Source organism: Mobula hypostoma, chromosome 10, assembly GCF_963921235.1.
Source record: "Mobula hypostoma chromosome 10, sMobHyp1.1, whole genome shotgun sequence".
NCBI lineage: Eukaryota > Metazoa > Chordata > Chondrichthyes > Myliobatiformes > Myliobatidae > Mobula > Mobula hypostoma.
Window position 1 is genome coordinate 76,317,080 of NC_086106.1, and position 22,139 is coordinate 76,339,218.

Sequence of the window (22,139 nt, forward strand, 5' to 3'; positions counted from 1 at the left end):
GTTTATTTTGGCTTTTTTCTTAAAGATGTGCTATGTGCCTCCTGGCTACTACTGCTTTCTCCGCGTATCGGTACAGTATCTGTCCGCGGCGTGGGGGTTGGGGTGGTGGGACACTGGGGTGTCATCTCGTCCTCTGTTTCCATTAGAGCAGGCAGTTCATCTTCTCCTATGACTGCCTGCCTCGATGTCGAAGGTCGAGGTTCGTTGTCTGCTGTGGCTGATGTGGAAGGCTTGCTTGACTGCTGAGCCTTGTGCATTTTTTCTATCACCCCTTTGTAAGGACTCAAACCATGCTGCAAATATCTCCTAAACCTACGTACCCTTTCAAAATTAAAGTCATACTTATCATTGCAGCGAAAATCTTAACGCAGTTGCTTCATGTTTATTTCGCTACTGCATTTGGTTTCGATTGTTATCCTTTCCTCTTCCAATTGCATCAGCTCTTCATCTATCAGTTCTTGGTCATGGAATGCCAAAACCTCTTTAACATCATCTTCGTCAGCTTCCACAAGCCAAACTCACTTAGTTCTTACTTCGTTCACCACGATCGAAATGCTTAATTATGTCTAGTTTTACGCTTACAAGCTCTTTCAGGCTTTTCCAATACCTCAGAACTCATCTTGCAAATGGCTGCTCACAGGCACGTGTTAAAGCAATGCCATTCTGAATCCGGGGGAGAGCGGCTGCTCAGGGCGCGCGCTGATTTTTTTCGCGTGCTGAATTTTTTTTATCGCGCGCTGCTTTTTTTTGGTAACAGTGAAAACACCTTCTGAAAGCGAAAACAGGGTACTAATGTAGGTCTTTCGTAACAGTGAGGTTTCGTAAAGCGAATGTTTGAAAAGCAAGGGAACACCTGTACTTGTGCAATCATTTATATTGTTTTAGATTTGTAATTAATTTGGGTCACATTGTAGAGATCTGTTTTCACTTAGACACGGAAGAGTCCTTCTCTGTTGATCAGTGTCAAAAAAGCCACATTAAATCTACTGTGATTCAATGATGTAAAACTACGACACGTAAATTTCCAAGTGGGGTGAATACTTTTTATAGACACTGTATAATCTTTTAGCCATGATTGAGTGATGCATACAATATCATGCATGCCAATTTGTAACTGCTACAAGTTCATCTACATTATTCCGTATACTGAGTGTATTCAAATATAACACCTTCAGTCCTTTATTTATCTTTTTCAAATTTTGTCTGCCTTTTACATTGCAACTCATCCTGCTGACTGCACTTTTGCCCTATCAGCCTCTCCTTGCTAGATGTCTTACTAAGCATTGCCTCTGTTTGTAAACAAGCTACCTCATCCTCAGCACTATCTCTCCGGTTCCCATCCCGCTGCCAAATTAGTTTAAACCCTCCTGCCCGCAAGGATATTGGACTTCTTCAGGTTCAGGTGTAACCTGTCCCTTTTGTACAGATCATGCCTTCCTCAGAAGAGATCCCAATGATCCATAAATCTGAACCCCTGCACCAATTCCTCAGCCGCACATTTACCTACCAAATCAACCTATTCTTGCCTTCACTGGCATGTGTCACGGGCAGCAATCCAGACATTACCACCTTGGAGGTCCTGTTCTTGGTGCCAATGTGTACTAAGACTTCTGGCAATCAGTATGTGTCAATTTGCAAGCGACACTAAAGCCAGGGTCAGGCAGTGGATCAATTGAGGGTTGATGATGACACGCTGCCCACTGTTTACTGTAATTTGACTGCTCTGAAAAACAAGCAGTTGCTGGAGTTGAGCCCCAAGGAAGTGGGGGCGGCTCAGCGAGATGACCTGGGCATTGGCACTATCTGGTACGCGGTTAGAAAGGGGGATATGGCTCAAGCGGTGAAGACGAAACACGCCTCAGTGTCTTTACTACTGAAGGAGTGGCCTTGGTTGAAGCTGAAGAACCAAATCTTATACCAGGTCACGTCGCCCCCGGTGTTGCCAGCTGGCCCTGCCTGAGAAGTATCGGAAGACTGCGCTCAAATCACTACATGATGATTCGGGGCATTTGGGGGTGGAAAAGACCTACGGATCACTCAAGGACCGGTTTTACTGACCCCGGATGAGGGGGGAGGTTGAAGAATACTGTAAGACATGCAGTCGCTGCATCTGGAGGAAGACCCTGCCTGTGCAGGCAGCTCCTTTGTCCCTCTTGCAGAGTGCAGGACCCATGGACCTGGTGTGCATGGGTTTCCTGTTTATTGAGCCAGACACTAGCAACACCACGAATGTCTTGGTCATCACAGATCACTACACTAGATATGCTCAGGAGTTTCCCCACTAAGGACCAAAAAGCGACTACAGTGGCGAAGGTGTTATGGGAAATGTATTTTCTTCATTATGGCCTCCCCAAATAGATGCATAGTGATCAGGGATGGGTCTTCGAGAGCAGGCTTATCCATGAATTACTGGATATGCTTGGTGTGGAGAAATCCAGGACCACACCCTACCGCCCACAGGGTGATTCTCAGCCCGAGAGGTTTAACCAGACCCTGCTGGACATGCTTGGGACTCTGGAGATCAGTCAGAAGAGTAAGTGGAGTCAGCACATCAGGCATTTGGTTCACTGTTACAATTGTACCTGCAATGACGCTACGGGGTACTCGCCTTATTATCTGATGTTCGGGCAGGAAGCAAGGCTGCCCATTGACCTTTGTTTTGGGACTGAAGCAAGTGAATAACCTTCGAAGCCCTATCTGAAGTATGTGTCTGATATGAGGAGGAAGTTGAAAAGGGCATACAAGTTGGCTGAGGCAGCGGCCACCAAGCAGAATCAAGGGAATACGAGGAGGTATGATCAGAAAGTGAAGTTCACCCAACTTATGCCGGGAGGCCGGATCCTTATATGGAACTTAGGACTACCTGGTAAGCACAAATTGGTAGATCGCTGGGCGGCCACCCCCTAGATGCAGAACCTACCTGTTTACTGGGTGAGACCAGAGAATGGGAATGGGCTTGTCAAGGTTCTTCATCGCAACCATCTGTTGCCCCAGGACAGGAGATGCAGGTGGACCCAGCGCCCGATGTGGAGCCTGTGCCTTGTACAAGGATTTTACAGAGCCGCAGGGTGACAAGAGAACCCACTTCGGGGAAGGCTGAACTGTGCCTGGCCCCGAAGAAGTATACTCATTTGGAAGATGATGATTCGGATGTGTGGTACCTGCTTCCGTTCGGTACCGGAAGAAGAGGCTTCTGACCCTTCCCCCACTGAGTTCGGTGAGAGGAGGGAGAGCGTTGGGGGGCAGCCTGGGATACAGCCGGCCTTGGAAGGAGAGAGGGTGGAACTAGAACCGGAGACAGAGGGCTCCGAGTTGCTGAGGGGTCCCAGTGAGGGAGCGGGTGAAGGTTCGACAGGGAGACCCGGGGTGTCTCCAGTGGTGTCTAAGCCGGAAGGGTCGCCAGAGGGGGTACGGAGGTCTCAGAGAAGCAGGAACCCCCCCCCCCAGAGAGGGTGACCTATGTAGCATGAGGAGAACAGGGTGTGATCTCTACCGTCCTGGGAAGTTCTGTCACTGCTTTATGCACCTGGGTTGGGTTTTGTGTTTTGCAAGGAGGAGTGGTGAACTGCTTTAATGTCATGAGGACATTACTTTATTTGGTGGGGGGAAGAGTGTAACTGGGTCTTGGTTACACTGGCTGCTGAGGTGTCTAAAATGGCTTTTCTGTAGTAACAACTGCGATGTAAGGAGTTCTCTCTCTCCCTGCTTGTTTAGGTTATATTATTGATAAGGAGGGGAACAAACCAATGAGTGTCAATGATATTTTTGTGGGTGATATTTTGTCTCATATGGCTGGGGACAGTGTGGTTTGGTGGGTTTTTCGGGCGGAGAAGACGGAGGAAGGTCGCATTCGGAGGCGCTCTGGTCGGCCACCCGAGGAGTGATCCCGTGCGGGTCGTCGGAGGCAGAGGGTCGAGGTTCTGTGGGATATTGAGCTCCAACAAAACCTGAAGTGCACTGACTTTTAAAACTGTATTCGAACTTGGGCGCCTTTCTTTGTTTTATTCTTTTAGAGTGTATTCTTTGTTAACCGATATTCGCAGTAGGATTTATAAAGTGTACGTATTTAACCGCTTAGGGTGTTCTCTTTGATCTGTGAACTGGGCATTTACGCAGCCTCCACATAAACTGGCTTACGTAGTTGGCTGGTTGCGGGGTTTGTCTATAGCCTTACATACGGTACTGTAAACTATTAGTTTCTAATGGATAGTGACAGAGGAATGCATCCTGTGCGTGGTGTGGTTTTCTTTTGACTGTAAATGAACAACAATCAGTGCGGACGCCTAGTGCAGATAATGGGCTGCCATCATTGCCTTCCTGCGTGAAATAGTGTCATAATCCAACAATAAATAAGTGGTGTTAGAACAGTTTTTAATTTAGTCCAGTTGGGTAATTTTTTCACCTAGTAGCAAATCATTTTGTGGCACCTTGTCAAGGGTTTGAAATTTTTAAAAGTCAAGATAAAATGATCAAAAATCACTGCTTTTTTTTTGAATTGGCGTCCATCAGTCCAAATAGATAACATAACACAAATGCATGCAACTGACGCTACTTTAAAAAAAAATGTTCGCTGTAAGCATGATGTAGTCTCTAATGTCCACGTAAGTGCACACGTCTGACAGTAATTAAAAACTGTCAAGTCTCCTGTCCCAATTAAGTGGCATAGTATCCCAAATAAATGAAGGGCATCCCAGCTAATCTGGATTAGATTTTGTTCTTTGAGAGTTGTCCCAGGAAAAAAAGTGGCTGGCCCAATTAATCAGAATCCACTTACTTTGAAGAGGCATTGATCAGGACCACAGGATTGCTGCACTGCCCTTCAGACAATGACTTTGTATCTTTATGCCTGCCAAGGTGCTGACAGGTTGCTTTTCAGGAGGTGGACCTCTAGCAGTGATTAAATTATGAAGTGTGACAAGTTTGTATTATTTGAAAAGGGCAGTTATACCCAGCAGTACCCTGAATTTTGCTTAAAGCAAATACTATATCTTAGTAAGGCAGTGTTCAGTTTTTAGTTGCATTTACAGGTATCACTCCAGCTGTTTGTGAGTGTATTGTGACTTGGATCAAGATGAGGATTGTTTAGCAGTAAATCATTTCTGCATGAGCTTTTTCTGCTTGGTATTCTGTTAAGTGTAAGTTGATATTTTGAGCCATTTTCATGATTCTATAGCCTGTAGATCATGTTTATTGCAAATTTACAGTTAAGTTAATAAAATGTTTTGCGATAAATGTTACTTATCAACAAAATGCTGAAGTCACAATTCTGAATTTTTTTTTCAGAGGTATTGTGTCAGTTTTAACTTTTAAGATTTCGTGTTACAGTATACTTTTTAGTCTGTCAACCATGTTCTTAAAAATTCAAGAGTAAAATCATTAAGACCTTTGTGGGTAATATTTGCATTATTTGTTTAATCTATCAGATGGTAGGTTTTTAAAAAAATAACTATTGCACTTGTGTGGGCAAATTTTGCTGACTATACATATTTGATGAGATTAAATCTGTATTACATCATTAAGAATATTGTCCTAATTTAGCAGAAAATCTCACTTTAATGTATCCTTAACTGTATTTTTCATGTTTGGTGTTTAAATATGAATGAGGTTTGTGAATTATCACCAAAGCCAGTTTGCATATGTTCTTATCCACCCTATAACTTTGCAACTGACTTTGTCAGAAGTACGCCTGGTCCTCCTGTAATCCCAATTTGAATGTTCAGTTCTAGTACCTTTCTTCATCTTATTATTGAAACGCGAGGTTTTAAAATTTGATTGAGGGATTTCTAGTTTTGGGTGATTAGAACAGTGAGCAAAAACATATGAAGTAATTCCTGTTAAAGTTTGCCTCGTGTTTTGCACATATACAGTATATTTAAGTAACCAGACCAACAGAGTGTTTTAGTTGAATGTTTTCAGTAAAACAATTAAGAATGAATATATTGTGGTTAACATTTTGTTAGAAATGTCAAAAAAGTGGTTTTTGAAGTTTTTAATATTTTGGACATTTACACTTGCATAATGGAAATGACTTTATGGATTGTGTTTCTGTATTCGGGGGGAGAGAACTGTGGAAATACGATTCTCTGAATAGAATTTAACAAAACATTTTAAGGACCCAAAAGCAGCATTCATCAATGGAAGACCTAAAGATGTATAGTTAGGCTTGCTTCTGAAGCCTTTTTATACAAGCAATTTTTAAAAAGAATTTACTGTTGGTATTTAGTGTATTTTTAAAAAGAAACCAGACTTCTGCTGTAGCTTAAGGGGAAATTGTAACGTTAAACTTTTAAATTGTATCGTATCTTGAATATCACACTTAGTTTAACAGTAACAGAACTGTTTACGTTAAACAAGGTTCAAAGTAAATTTATTATCAAAGTACACAGGGCACTATATTATTTATTGAGATTGAGCGCAGAATAGGCCCTTCTGACCATTCGAGCCGTGCTGCCTAGCAGTCCTCTGATTTCATTCCAGCCTAATCACAGGACAATTTACAATGACCAATTAAGCTTCCAATCGGTGAGGCTTTGGACTGGGAGGAAACCAGAGCACCCGCAGGAAACCCACACGGTCATAGGGAGAACATACAAAGTTCCTTGTCAATAGTGGCAGGAATATACAATCCTGAGATTTATTTTCTTGTGGACATGCACAATAAACCCAAGAAGCACAATAGACACTGTGAAAGACCATGCCCAACAGGATGGCCAAACAACCAATGAGTAAACTCCAAATAAAAAAAAAAAGTGGCAGGATGGAATGCCGTGATACAGACTCGTACATGTTGTTATCCTGATTATCTCAATATAAATTTTGAAATGGAATTCACCGTTTATCTACATTTTACACATGGCTGAGAGAAAGAAGCACATCTGATCTGTTGTATCTTCAATGACTTGAGAAAATTTTAACCGCAAACAGGATAGGCAACTTTATAGAATTGAATATATTTGCCAATTAAAGTTTGCATCCAAAGTACTTGGTTGATGGTGGTGTTGCATTGTTTAGAATGTTGTACCAGGATGGAATTTGTGTAGTTCAACTGTATTAGTCAATCTATATAGTAATGATTCTAATAAAGTATGGTAGAAAAAGTTAGAAGTAATCATGTAGTTTGGATATACAGTGGATTCTGGTTAATTAGGACCAGTACATTTTGGCTCAGTTAATTGGTTGCCCCAATAAGATGGTTTCATGGAAATAATGGTATAAAAATAGACAAACTACCTTTTTCACTGAGTAACAAATTATGTACTTAAATGAAATACAGAACAAATTGGAACACTACCAATACCTCTTGCAGTGCGATAAAACTGTAGGTCATAATAGTTATCGGCAGAGGAATTCATCTTCCATGTTCTTTTGACTGTAAATGAACAAAATCAATGCAGACACCTAGTGCAGAAATGAACTGTCTTCATACAATGCAATTGTAACATTCAAGATTGTCAACACCTTTAAATTTATTCATAATTCCTAACTTAAGTGGTAAAATTGTTTCATTTTCACTCCCTGCTGTTTCTGGCATCTTCGAGCCTGAATGTTTGAAACTACAGTGATGTCGGCAATATTGCTTAACATTGTGGTGACTGGGTTATGAAGGAAATAATGAAAGATAAAGAGTTATTAGGTGGACTCTATTCTCTACTTCAGAAAACTTTGACTTTGTGGGTGACCTTGCATTACTGTCACATCTTCACCATCATGTACAAGAAAAAAGTCAGCACCTTGTGTACCTTTGGTGGACAGATTGGTCAGTCAGCCAGAGAAAGACTGAGACCATGACCCTGAGTGTAGAGTCTCCTCTTCCCATCAAGGTATATGGCATCTACTTGCCCAACACTGCAGATTCACCTACTTGGGCAGCGTCATGGTAGAACCAAGGACGACATCCAATGTAGACTCGACAAGACTAGAAGTGTCTTCAGATCAATGACTAACATATGGGCATCAACCAAGTACAGGGTTCATACCAAGGTGAAGCTGTACCAGAGCTGTGTTCTATCCACAGTCTTGTACGGGTCAAAATACTGGTACGTGATCGTGACCTTGCCAAGCTGTCTTTGTTTCACACCACAAGCCTCCAGAAGAGCCTCTGTATTTTCTGGCCAAGGAAGATCTCCAATAATGCCCTACTCCTTCAGTGTCATCAAGAGGACATGGCCACAATCACCAGAGGAAATGCTGGAGAGAGATTGGGCACACGATGAGAAAGGAGACCAGTTCCATCATCAAGACAGCTTTTCATTGGACCCCTGAAGGGTGGAGGAAATGTAGGAGACCAAAGGCAACTTGGCACCGTACCACACAGGCAGAGAAGAGGAACCTGAACCATGTCTGGAGCACAATAGAGAAGATGGCCAGGGATAACCAAATGGAGAGCCTTTGCTGCCCTGAACACCAGTGATGTAACAGACAATAAGTACATGTGGTTGGCTTCTCAGGAAAGTTGGAACATGTGGGATCACGCTAGCTGTTCAGGAAAGTTGGACCGTGCTAGGAGTTGATGATGTTGGAAGGATGTTTTTCTTATTGAAGGTCCATAATTAGTAATAATCCCCAGAGGTTAGTGCTAAGGGCCATTATTGGCTATATCTATCAATAATTCAGATGAAAATGTGTAAGGTACAGTTAAGTTTGACGATGACACTAGGTGTCATACAGTGAAGATGGTTATTAGGAGTTAGAAGGATCTTGGTTAGCTGGATAAGTGCACTGAGGAATGGCAAATAGATTTTAATTCAGATGGGTGCAAGGTGTTGCATTTTGGGAATACAAATTACAGTAGGGCTTTTGCAGTAGTAGTTGTATTGTGGGGAGTGTTTAGAACAAGGACGTGGGACAAGTACCTTGTTTCCTGAAAGTGTATGGGGTTGTGAAGAAGGTTATTGGCATACTGGTCTTTGTCAAAGTTCAAAGTAAAATTTATTATCAGAGTATGTACATGTCACCACATACATGTGGGTATTCTTAGCAAATGTATAGAACAGTAGATAAACTGTAAACTGTGCAAATGCAAATATAAATAAAAATGAGCATGAAATTTTTCTTGAACTTGGTTGCGTGAGTCCAGGGGCACTTGTACTTGATAGCATCAGCGAAAAAAGAACATGACCTGGGAGTTGTGGATCTTTGGATGCTGCTTTTCTATGGCAATGTTTCATGCAGATGTGCTCAATAGTTGCGAAGGTTTACCCGCGATATACTGGGTTGAATTCACTACCTTGTAGGATTTTCCACTCAAAGGCATTGATGGTCCCATACCAGGTCGTAACGCAGCCAGTCAACACACTTTTCACCTCATATCTATAGAAGTTTGCCAAGATTTTAGATGACATGTCGCATCTTTGCAGACTCCTGAAGAAGTGGAGGTGCTATCATGCTTTACTCACAATTATCTTTATATGATGGGTCCAGGACAGGTTCTCTGAGACAGTGACACCTAGGAATTTAAAGTTACTGTCTCTCTCCAGCTCTGATCATCTGATTTACTGGCTCATTGACCTCTGGTTTCCCCTCTCCTAAAGTCGACAGTCGAGTGAGAGGTGGTTGTTATTACACCACTCAGCCAAGTTTTCAACCTCCCTCCTGTATGCGTATGGTGTTGGAGCTGTACTTAGCCCCTGCTCCATTCACTTTACACCTATGACTGTGTGGCTAAGTACACATTCCTGTGGTATTCCTGTACTGATAGAGATTGTGGAGGAGATGTTTTAGCCAATCCAAACTGACTGGGATCTACAAATGAGCAAATCCAGGATCCAATTACACAAGGTTATATTGAGGCTCAGGTCTTGAAGGGGGTGATGGTGTTAAATGCTGAGCTGTAATCATTGAATATTGAAGCAGAGGGGAAGAAGCTATTCCTGAATTGTTGTGTGCCTTCAAGCTTCTGTACCTCCTTTGTGATGGTAGCAATGAGAACAGGGAATGTCCTGGGTGATGAGGATCCTTGATGGATAACCCTCCACCCCAATACCAGATGATGATGATGATGATGATGCAGCCAGCTAGAATGCTCCCCATGGTACATCTGTAGCAATTTGCGAGTGAGTGATTGCCAAGTTGGGAAGGTGGGTAATGCAGGAGTCTTCTGTGGTTCTTCATTCCTCAAGCAAGGGAACCACTTTGCTGTTGAGCTTGGGGTGGCAACTTAGAACTTGACAATAACAGCAGCCAGGTCAGTGGCACCACTGCAAGGACTAATTACAAATATTGGACATGGCTGTGTGCTTGGGGAAATCTTGCCTCCCAAATTAGATTGTTGTTGTTTTTTTTCAAAGATTATTGACGAGGGTAGAGTAGTAGATGTTGTTTATGCGGACTTCAGAAAGGCCTTTGACAAGTTTCCAAGTGGAAGGCTGCCCTGCCCCAGAATGTTGGGTAACATGGAAATTGACCTAGCTAATTTGATACAATTAACTTGGTGGAAGGAATTGGAGGGTTGTCCTGGTGATTGTGAAGCCTGTGACCAATAATGTGGTGCATTGATCACTCCTAGGTCCACTGTTGTTTGTCGTCTACAGTATATTAGCAATTTGCATAAGAATGTAGTTGGCATGTTTAGTAAGTATGTTGATACCAAAATTGGAGATAGTGAAGAAGGTTAAAATTAAACAGAATGTAGATCAACTGGGAAAGTGGGCTAAGGAATGGCAAGATGGAATTTAACTCTGATAATTAAGAAGTGCTGCTTTTTGGAAAATTAAAACAGGATTTGTACAGTAAATGGCAAGGTGTGGAGAGTATTGAAGAACAGAGACCTGTGGTACATAGTTCCCTGAAAGTGAAGTAGATGATGGTGTTTGACAAGTTTGATTACATTGATCAGGGCATTGAGTTAGGACATAATATAATTGTACAAGACTGCATGGGGTCCTGGTCATTTATTAAACTATGTATGCAATATACAACAGATCTTCTCTTGAAGGCTTGAGTTAAAAGGTCCGACTGGATGGGCTAGGACTTGTTATCAATAGTATGCAGGAGGCTGACTAGTGACCCTGGAAGTTCATAAAATCATGGGCATAATGTTTTTTCCAGGATGGAGGTGCTAAAACTGGAGAGTACAGATTGAAGGTGAGTAGGGGAAGATTTCAAGTAATTCTACGGGTCAGCTTTTTCAATACAATGTGGTGGGTATGTAGAGGCAGATTCACTCACAATGTTAAAAAGGACATTTGAACAGGTACGTGAATTGGGAATGTTCAGAAGGATATGGGTCAAACCCAGGCAAATGGGGCTAGCTCAGTTGTCAAGAAACCCATGAGATGCACATTATAATTTTTTGAATCTGTTAAAACTGAAAGAAGTTAATCTCACCCCAATGACAGTACCAATGGACACAGGTTTATTTTTCTTTTTCTGTTTGCAATTGTTTTCTTTGCTCTGCAACCACCAATGTTGAATATAGAGTCAATAAGATGTCCATAGATTAGACTGAAAAATATTGTTTAGCCTAACAGAGTCTTTTTGGGAACATTTGTTTCAGTATTTAATAACATAGTAAACCTCAAAGCATTTTTATATAAAAATATTGCATATTTCAGAATTCTTTGTTGCTACAGTGAATTAAAAAGACCTATTGTTGAACTCGTACTAATTCAAGTCTATTTGAAATAAACATTGTAAAGAAAAGTGAAATACAATAAAACTCAGCTGTTATTGTAATTCATTTGGATTGTAATTGTCATCAAAGATAAAAGGGACCTTGTGACCAAAGATGGGTTTAAAATATGTTTAGCCCTCTACTAATGGCACTTGACATTTCTATTCCTTTAGATCCTATTGTCTTCCATTCCTTTATTTGATGTGTTTATTCCATATTTTTTCAATCTTGGAAAAATATTGCTAGCTGGGTTTTCACATGTAAAATTTCAGAATGTAAAATTGAAGTTTTTATTCAAATCAGTCTGAAGACTGGCAGAGAGCTGTTTGCATTATGAAGGATTAAAGGAGCTTTTTGCTTTCAGGTGCAAGAGAAATTCAATGCTTCTGTACGTAAAGTAGTACCTGGTGCCTTTTAATGTGTATGGGCAAATGCGAAATTAGCTTCTATTTGTTCCAGCAGAATTGGAAAACAAAATTCAGTACATGTAAAATCAATAGCAGCTGCGTGTCAGTGTCCGCAAACACAGTAAGTGCAGATTCTTTGCTGGAATTGCCAACTTCCATTCCCACATCTTGGTGCATTACAAGCATTCATGTGTTGATCTCCGAATTGAATTTTAACTGTGATTCCTTTTGAACAGTATCAAAGCCTGAATTCAAAACCTTTAAATCTGAGAGGTGTTCATAACCAGCAGACCTGAAAGTCAGGATGAACAATCGTTCCTCCTTCCTCATCATCCTCAACATGGGTGGTGTCAGGACTGAGTGCTGAGCCCTCTGCTGTACATTCTGCTCAAACACAACTGCGTGACCAAATACCTAAGTAATCACATTGTCAAGTTTATCAATGACATGACAGTGGTGGGGCTCATCACCAGCCTACAGAGAGGAGGTGGAATAGCTCAAGGCCTGGCGCCAGCAAGTTACCACGTCCTTAATGTCAACAAGACAAAAGAGATGGTTATTGACTTCACGAGAAACCGCACCACTCATATCCTTTACTCCTTAGGAGTGCACAATTCACACAATCTCTCATGCTTCCAGAACACCACCTACACAATTAAGAAAGCTGACCAACACTCTACTTTCAGAGGAGGCTGAGAGTTGGGCCATGCACGTCAATACTCTCAGCCTTCTACAGTTGTGCAGTAGAGAGCATCCTAACATGCTGCATCACAGCATGGTACTGAAACCACACTGATTATTTAATGTATCCGATAACAGGAAACCTGTGTGGGAGTGTTTTTAAAATGGAAAAGCAATTGCACTGGGTCAGTTCCACTCTATCAACCTTGGAAGCCCAGGTCCAGTGGGACGAGTAGATGTTACAACTCGGGTCTTCCCTGGTTGCAGTGGGTGACCTTGACTACTTCTGTGCCTCATTATGCACTTTGCTCTCCACATAGCATTGCAGAACCGCATTCCTGACCGTTGCATCTCACTGTAGATCTCATCTGCCCAGTCTGCCGGAACTAACTTTGTATGCTCGGGCAGTCATGTTCCTATTTCACTGGGGTATGAGACCTGGCAACTATCCTCACTTGGTTTAGCCCACCTGTCGAAGTGGTGTGCCGGGGTGTGGCCTCTGTCACATGCAAACAGCTGCTTGGAGCTACAGGTGAACACAGTGTCTGGGGACCAAAAGAAACATTTAAGATGATTCTTGATGCCTTCAAATTCTTTGTAGTTCCTAACTTGTTAAGGTAATGAAATAGTTTCATTTGCACTCCTGGTCTTTTTGGGCATCTCTATGACTGAATGCTCAAAACTGCAGCGAACAGAAAAGTTCAGAATTGTTGTACTACCCTGAAGAAGATGGCAGAGTTTGTCGTCGATGCGTCGATTATAATCAATATCTGTACCCAGCTGGAAGCCCAAGAAGAGTTCATTTGTCATGTATGCTGGGAAAGCATTAGATCCTTCTTGTACAACACACACAAAAGTTGCTGGTGAACACAGCGGGCCAGGCAGCATCTCTAGGAAGAGGTACAGTCGACGTTTCGGGCTGAGACCCTTCGTTAGTGGTGAGAAATAGATAACGATAAAAAGGACTATCAGTGCAAAAATCCGCTACTTTTTTAATACAAACACACATAACTGGTGCTTTTTAAAAACATTTGCTCTAAGTATAAAGGAGTGTCTAATGGTCAAACAATAGGCACATGACTAATGCCAGTTAGAAAATATTCAGCAACAGTTCCCTGCCCCAATTAAGTGGCATTTTCTCCCAAATAATCAAAGGGAACCCTGGCTATTTTTGTGATTTGTTTTTGTTCTTTAAGAGTTGTCCCAAATAAGCAGCTGCCCCAATGAATCCATTGAATATTTAAAAAAAATTAAGTTGGAGGTTAAAGTACAGATATGGAATAAAATGTGTATAAATAAATACTAGCATTATTTACAATGTTAGCAACATTATATAAAAACGTGGTTTAAAGTATTTGCAGTGCAATGATGGGGGTAATAAAAGGGGGGCTAAGTAGAATGGTTGATCAGATTAACCATCTTGGGAGGGGGGAATCATTTAAGATGTGAAGTTTTTGTTTTAATAGCTGTAGAGTGTTTTTTCATAAGGGAACTTTTAAGAAAAGGCAGTTTTCTGAGTGGGTTGTGTCCTCAATATTTTTTTCCTGCTTCCTCCTTTGCTCTGGACATATACATGCCCTGCAGTGAAGGTAGACTGCAGTCGAGGACTGTTCTGCAGACCTGACGGGTAACTGTAGTTTCTGTATGTTGTCAGAGATACTGCTCCATACCAGACAGCAGTGGTTGATATGAGGATGCTCTCTATGATAGCAGTATAAAATTGCACCAGTATGTTTTGAGGAGGATGAAATTTTACCAACTGCTGCAAGTGCATCCTCTGCCAAGCCTTGTTGTTGATGAAGGAGACATTTCTCCCAGATGAGGTCCTGCGAAATAATGATATGGTGAATCTTGAAATGGTGCTAACTGTAGAGTTGCTAATGCTGAGTAGGCGAAGCAGAGACACATTTCTCCTGAAGTGCATGTTTTTGAGGGCATTCAGTTCCAAGTTTTTGTGGTTGCACCAGGATGCAAGCTTGTTTACTCCCTGGTGGTACTTGGATTTGTTGTCTCTGGTGGTTAGGCCAATGACAGTAGTGTCATTTGTAAACTTCATCATTTTTACTGGTGGATCACTAGAGATGCAGTCATTGATGTAGAGAGAAAATAAGAGAAGTAGACAATTTTCTTTATGGGAAAACCTATTCATTCTTCAGTTTACTTTGAAACCCTACTATTCTTGGGTAGAGAATTTCACAGATTCGTTTTCCTCTGGGTAGAGATTTTTTTTCTCTGTTCCGAATAATCCTTTTGTTTGAGACGTTGGTCCTGGACACTCTAGTTAAGACTGAGTCCATACTTTTTTTTTAAAAAAAAACCCAGGGGGAAACACTGTATACTTCATTTGTTACCCTCTTATTCTTCTGAACTCTTAAAACATGGACCCATCCTGCTTAATCTCCTAAGCGTGACTCATCTCGGGAAGTAATCTAGTGAATTGTTCAGTGCAAAGTTTATTGATTCTTTGGTGAGAGAGATCAGATAGATGAAATATAACTACATTTTATAATGGATAATGTGCCATTTGCCTTCCTGATGCATATTAACTCAGTTTCTAGTACAAGGACAACCAGATCCCACTCATTTGTCAGCCCCTCTCACCATTTTAAAGAAAATTTGGCTTCCCTCCTCTGCCCCAGTGAATGACATTGTATTTGACTAATCAGCCATGTCCTTATTCATTTACTTAACCTGTCAACATGGCTCGCAATCTCGAATGACTTGCTTCAGTTTTGTTTCTAAGGAATAGAAAGTGCCAGGGCATGAATTCTTTTAACATGGAGTGAATATTACACATTCAGCACCTGTAACAGTCTTGATAGGACGTGAGTCTTGCAATAACAAGGTGATGCAAGGCTCTTGGAAACCAGGTTATGCTGCATCCTTATCACATTCTTTCTTGGCACTCCCCCTTTTCTGCAGCCTTTCTACATCCCGCTCCTTCAGTCTTGCCCAATCATATGCCCTGTTCACTTATTATCTCCCTTCGGAGCTTACATTTGCGCTTCCCCTCACATGATACTGGCCCTTTGCCAGCAGAACCCAGTACTCCATGACCTAAAGAAGGCCATTCATCTCATTTAATTCATGCTAAATTTTATTTCCCTTGCTTATTTTTCGAGAGCTTGATGTCTGACATTCCTATCAATTCCATCTGGATTCTCCTACCATCCAGCTGTGCTGGATGTAGTTTACAGCAGTCAATGAACCTGGCAAATGGCATAGTTTTGGGATGTGGGAGGAAATCAGAGCACCAGTGAGAATCTGAAGTCAAAATCTGTATAAACTCCAGGCAGAGGGCAGTGGAGGTCAGCATTGAACCCCGATTACTTTTGCACTGCTTTCAAAGTTCAAAGAAAATTTATGATCTAAGTGCATGTGCTGTATGTCAAGATATTCAACCCTGAGGTTTGTTTTCTTGTGGGCATATTCAGTAAATCCAATAACCGCAATAGAATCAATGACAGAATGTACCCAGTAGAGCGGACAGACAGCCAATGTGTAAAAGACAGTAAACTGTCCAAATACAAAATAATAATAAATAAGCAATAAATATTGAGAACATTTCAGTGATGGGGCTAATGAAGTTATCTCCACTGGTTCAAGGGCCTGAGAGTTGAGGGGTAATAACTGTTCCCTGAACCTGGTGGTGTGAAACCTGAAGCTCCTGTACCACCTTTCTGTTGGCAGCAGCGAGAAGAGAGCTTGACTTGGGTGGTGGAGGTTCCTGATGATGGATGTTGCTGGCTTCTGACAGCGTTTTGTGTAGATGTGCTCAATGAATGGGGAGCGCTTTATCTATGATGGGCTGTCTAATGTCCACTACTTTTTGTCAGATTTTTCCATTCAGAGGCATTGGTATTACCATACCAGGCTGTAATGCAACTAGTCAATACACTCTCCACCAAACATTTATGGAAGTTTGTCAAAGTTTTAGGTGTCATGCCAAATCTTTGCAAACCCCCCTAAGGAAGTAGAGGCATTGTCATGCTTTCTTTGTGATTGCACTTGTGTGCTTTGCCTAGGATACATCCTCTGAAATGATAACGCTGAGGAATTTAAATTTGCTGACCCTCTCCACTTCTGATTCCTTGATGTGGACTAGCTCATGGACCTCTGGTTTCCTCCCCCTAAAGTCAATAATTAGCTTCTTGGTCTTGCTGACATTGAGAGGTTGTTGTTGTGGCATCTCAGCCGGATTTTCTGTCTACGTTCTATATGCTGATTCATCACAACCTTTGATTCAGCTAACAACAGGTCGCTTGCTACTTAAAGGGAAATGAATATAGAATATATGTTCAACGTTCACCTTTTGTTTTAGTTTTAAGGTTAAACATTTTTCTTTCCGGTAGAATAGTCCTAACCTTAGTCTGTCGAAGAGTAGTCGAGCAATGCTCTGTATAATGGTTACACAATGCCTTTAAATATTTTTCTGTTGCAGGTCTGCAAGAGGCCATTGTTGCAGCTGCCTGTTCCCGAATCAGCAAGAGCGTTCTTCATGTTGATAGGTAAGCTATAATATCCCACAAATAAGATCTTTCATCGAGGGGCCCAGTGAATGATCAGAGTTCTGGCCGTGTCAGTTTTTAAAAAAAATCCACTTGTATAATCTAGAATCTCCAAATGAGTAGATAAAATGGATGATACTCTTTTTCTGCGGGCATACTAAGCAAATCTATAGAACAATGACTGTAACCTGCAAACAAACTCTGCAAATGCAGATATAAATAAATCACAAAAAATAACGAGCATGCAATAACAATGTAAGTGCTTAAATGAGAGTAGTTATCCCCTTTTGTTCAAGAGTTGAATTGAATTGACTTTATTTCTTTCTTCCTTCAGATACATAAGTAAAAATCTTTGTTAAGTCTCCGTCTAAATTTGCAACGTGCAGTCATAGTAATTTATAATAAATAGAACAGTCAATGTAACATAGAAATACACTAAAATTAGCGTGAGTTAATCAGTTTGATGGCCTGGTGAAAGAAGCTGTCCCAGAGCCTGTTGGTCTTGGCTTTTATGCTATGGAACCATTTCCTGGATGGTAGTAGCTGGAATAGATTGTGGTTGGGGTGGCTCGGGTCCCCAATGATCCTTCGGGCCCTTTTTACACACCTGTCCTTGTAAATCTCCTGGATCATGGGAAGTTCACAACTACAGATGCGCAGGGCTGTCCACACCACTCTCTGCAGAGTCCTGCAATTAAGGGAGGTACAGTTCCCATACCAGGCAGTGATGCAGCCAGTCAAGATGCTCTCAATTGTGCCCCTGTAGAAAGTTCTTGGGATTTGGAGGCCCATACCAAACTTCCTTACAGACCATGTGAGGTCCATGATGATGTGGATGCTGGGGAGCTTAAAGCTGTTTGCTCACTCAATCCCTGATCCATCGATGTCAATAGGGGTTAGCCCATCTCCATTCCTCCTGTAATCCACAACCAGCTCCTTTGTTTTTGCGACATTGAGGGAGAGGTTGTTTTCTTCACTCCACTGTCAGAGAGATGACTACTTCTCTGTAGGCCACCTCGTTACTGTTTGAGATCAGGCCAATCAATGTAGTGTCATCGGCCTGATGATTGAGTGGTAGTAACTGTTCTTGAACCTGGTGCCGCGAGTCCTGAGGCTCTTGTACCTTCTACTTGATGGCATCAGAGAGAAAAGAGCATGGCTTGGGTGGTGAGGATCTTTGATGGATGCTACTTTTCTATGGCAATCTTTCACGTAGATGTGCTCAATGGTTGGGAGGGTTTACGTGGGCTGAATCCACTACCTTTTGTAGGATTTTCCACTCAAAGGTATTGGTGTTCCCATACCAGACTGTAACACAGCTAATCAGTACACTTTCCACCATACACCTATAGTAGTTTGCCCAGGTTTTCGAAGACGTGCCTTCACAGACTTGAGGAAGTAAAGGTGCTGTCGTGCTTTCTTCGCAACAATATTTATATGATGGGTCCAGAACAGGTCATCTGAGATGGTGACACCCAGGAATTTAAAGTTACTAACTCCCTCCACCTCTGATCCTCCAATTACTGGCTCATTGTCCTCTGGTTTCCCTGATCTGTGGTCTACAGTTAGTTCCTTGGTCTTATTGACATTGAGAGGTTGTTATCAAATCACTCAGACTAGTTTTCAATCTCCCTCCTGTATGCTGATACAGTCCACAACAGTGGTGTTTATTGCAAATTTGAATTAGTGTTGAAGCTGTACTTAGTCACACAGTCGTAGGTGTAAAGTGAGTGGAGCAGGGGACTATGTATACATCCCTGTGGTGCTCCATTGCTGATGGAGATTGTGGAGGAGATGTTTATGCCAGTCAGAACTGATTGGGGTCTCCAAGTGAGGAAATCCAGGATCCAATTGCACAAGGGGGTATTGAGGCCCTGGTCTTGGAGTTTACTGATTAGTTTTGAGGGGATGATGGTATTACATGCTGAACTGTAGTCAATAAAGAGCATCCTGATGTATGCATCTTTGCTGTCCAGATGTTCCAGAGTTGTGTGATAAGCCAATGAGATAGCATCTCCTGTAGGCCTGTTGCATCATTAGGCGAATTGGAGCGGTTCCAAGTCGCCATTCAGGCAGGAGCTGATATTTTTCACAACCAGCCCCTCAAAACACTTCACTATGGATGTAAGTGCCACTGGGCAATGGCCATATAGACAGTTTATTTTGCTCTTGGGCACTCTCACAGTTGAAGCCTGCTTGAAGCAGGCTTCAATCCTAAATAGGACCAAGGTCCACATGTTTGTTTACAGAATTGTTAGCGGAAAGCCACCCTTCTAGGAATTCTCTAGCAAGCCATGTATTAGCTTGCGCCATAACTTTCACTGGTGCCCAGTTGAACACCTACCCATCGTAATCTTTATGGGTAGAGACTAGGGAGAGTTGGTCATGCTGCTTTTTATGGCCATCTGTTGTTCATGGATCCTTGTGGATAGTCATTTTGATTTAATTAAATTTCATTCCAGTAGAGGATATCCAAGTACAGAATTAAATTTTGCTCCTTTGCTAAATAACAATAGTGACCCTTACCAACAGATTTGCTATTGAATTTTGCATCCAATTTATTGGATAATATGGTATTCATACTTCTGGGTGGCAGTTTCATTTTTAAAAAATGGCTCTGCTCCTTGTGGGGTAAGCTGCTTGTGTACATTGATACTGTGGTGCTAGAAAGTTTGTGAACCCTTCAGAATTTTTTCTATTTCTGCATAAATATGACCTGAAATGTGATCAGATCTTCACATGTCCTAAATCTAGATAAAGAGAACCCAATTAAACAAATAACATAAAAAAATTATACAACTAGAAAAGCAACCTGCTAACTTCTGTGTTTAATTGTACAAACAATTGCTAGAAGTTACAAGGTTACAGTCTAATGAATGTTGTTCTTACAAGTACTTCCACCACAAATTCTCTTATGAAATTTTACATGCAATGATTTTCTTTTACTAAGTTTATGCTTGAAAACATTTTGCCTTGAAATTGTAGCAAATTTAATCTGTCGCATTGTAATCGGTAAATATGGAATAAACATTTTTAGTTGATTTAAGAGTGATGTTGAAAGTTTACTGTTCCAAGTTAACATTGGGATATTGTGCAAATAATCTCATAAAATGCTTTTGCAGCTCATGTTTGAATTGTTTATTACTGTGTTTATGAGGAAAGATTTATTGTATTTGAAATGCCTCATAAAAGCTGGAAGGTATTTTGCCATTGACGTTTGTTCTACAAGAAGCTGATATTGACATTTATAAAACAAGTATGTTAATCTAAAAATTTTTTTTCATAATACTGGTATAAGCAACAGTATAATTTAATGCCTAATTGTACTTTTAAAATGGGTCTTAACCCAATCATTTGAATTTTGCTTATTTAAAAGGATGGCGGGTAACAGGGTGTTACATCAGAGAGGGTACCACATATAGGTCTGTGAAAGGATTGAGAGTCTAGAATAAAGAGTACTTCAAAATAGACGGAATTGCATGGACATTTAAATAATCCAGGCTCTGCGTGCACACACTCACTCTGTTTGCAAACTTCTGTGGGGCAGAGTACTTTTGTGACTATAGCAGAGGTCTGCTTTAGAGTTTTGCGTTTTTTAAGGAATTTTGAGGAGGAAAATAATCAGGAAAAGAGTGTTGTATTATTGACCAAATATTTTTCTGTAGCCTTGGAGAGATTGATTGGCAAATCCAGCACCTGGATTAGAATTAAAGAATGAAGGATTCATTCTGCTCTTCAATGGTTGTATTTCCATAGGAAGGAATTAAATACAGTTTGAAGAAATGCAAAAATTAGTGATATTATGACAGTTGCAATTATCTTGCTATCGACTGGGATAATGGGCAAATAGGAATAAATTATGGTTTTGGCTAGAGAGGTTCCTTATCTGATTTGTTTCCTCTGCAATGATGTAAGCAGTGTTCAGTCTAGTTTTGGTAAAAGGAGAGAAACATGTTACACCAGAAGAATTTTTGGACAGTGAAAACAATGTAAATATTTTAAGGGAAAACATAGCTCAATATTACACAAGAGAATGTAATGGGGATGAAGTCATGAATTTTTTAATTTCATTCACTAACTTGCTTTTTGATAATCATAATTGCTGGAATAAACCCTTTGCTCATCTCAAAATGAAGCAGGTTACGTGGTTACTCCTGACTTGGTCTGTTGGGAGGGGGCGGGGGGAGGGAGGAGAGAATGCAGGGACTGCAACCTTTTATGACCATCAGTAACATGAACCTTACTTGCCTGACTCTACTGGAGCAAAGAGGTTTTATTTTCCATTTACGTTTTAATTTCAGCTGTGCAATGGTGATTTGTAAAGTTTAAGTGGAAGTTGCTGTGTGCAACAATCAACAAACATAAAATTGAGCAATGTTTGTACTCATTTTTATTTCCTGTGTATCAGATACTGTCACTGCTTAAATTTGGTTTTAAGCCAGTGACTCTTACTGCTCCTGTTGGAAGCAAGCAAGACCTCTCCATTTTGAGGAATGTACTGATAACTATTATAGTTCAGTCTTCATAATAATTGTGTTACTAGACTAATCTTCAGAGGGCTAAAGCATTGATGCATCCATGTATAGCAGCAAGGGAATTTAAATTCAAGTATTCTAAGCTGGAATTCAGTATATAGAATCAGCAAAGTGATCATGAAACTTGCTGTTGTAAAATCTTATCTGCTTCATCAATGTAATTTGGAGAGAAAATTTGTATCCTTTCCATGGTTTCCTGCTTGTTATTTCAGTGTATTTAACTTGTGACTGGCCAGTGAAATGGTCTTTTGAGCAATTAATATTGGCAATAAAGGCCAGCTTTGTCAGCAATGTCCAAACCACATGTACTAACAAAAAATTTGTGTTCAAGGTGTATGACAATTCTCAAAGAATAAGCACTTCAAACCTCATGATTTTGATTTATTACCTTTTTTAA

The 22,139-nt window shown here is 41.0% G+C and overlaps 1 protein-coding gene across 1 annotated transcript in view; it reads left to right on the plus strand.

The window, feature by feature from the left end:
- Positions 1 to 22,139, plus strand: part of chm (CHM Rab escort protein) — a 129,412-nt gene that overhangs the window by 16,839 nt on the left and 90,434 nt on the right. Inside the window, exon 3 of the mRNA XM_063060636.1 lies at positions 17,141 to 17,207. Coding sequence (XP_062916706.1) covers positions 17,141 to 17,207 — 67 coding nt within the window. The remainder of the gene's footprint in view (positions 1 to 17,140; positions 17,208 to 22,139) is intronic.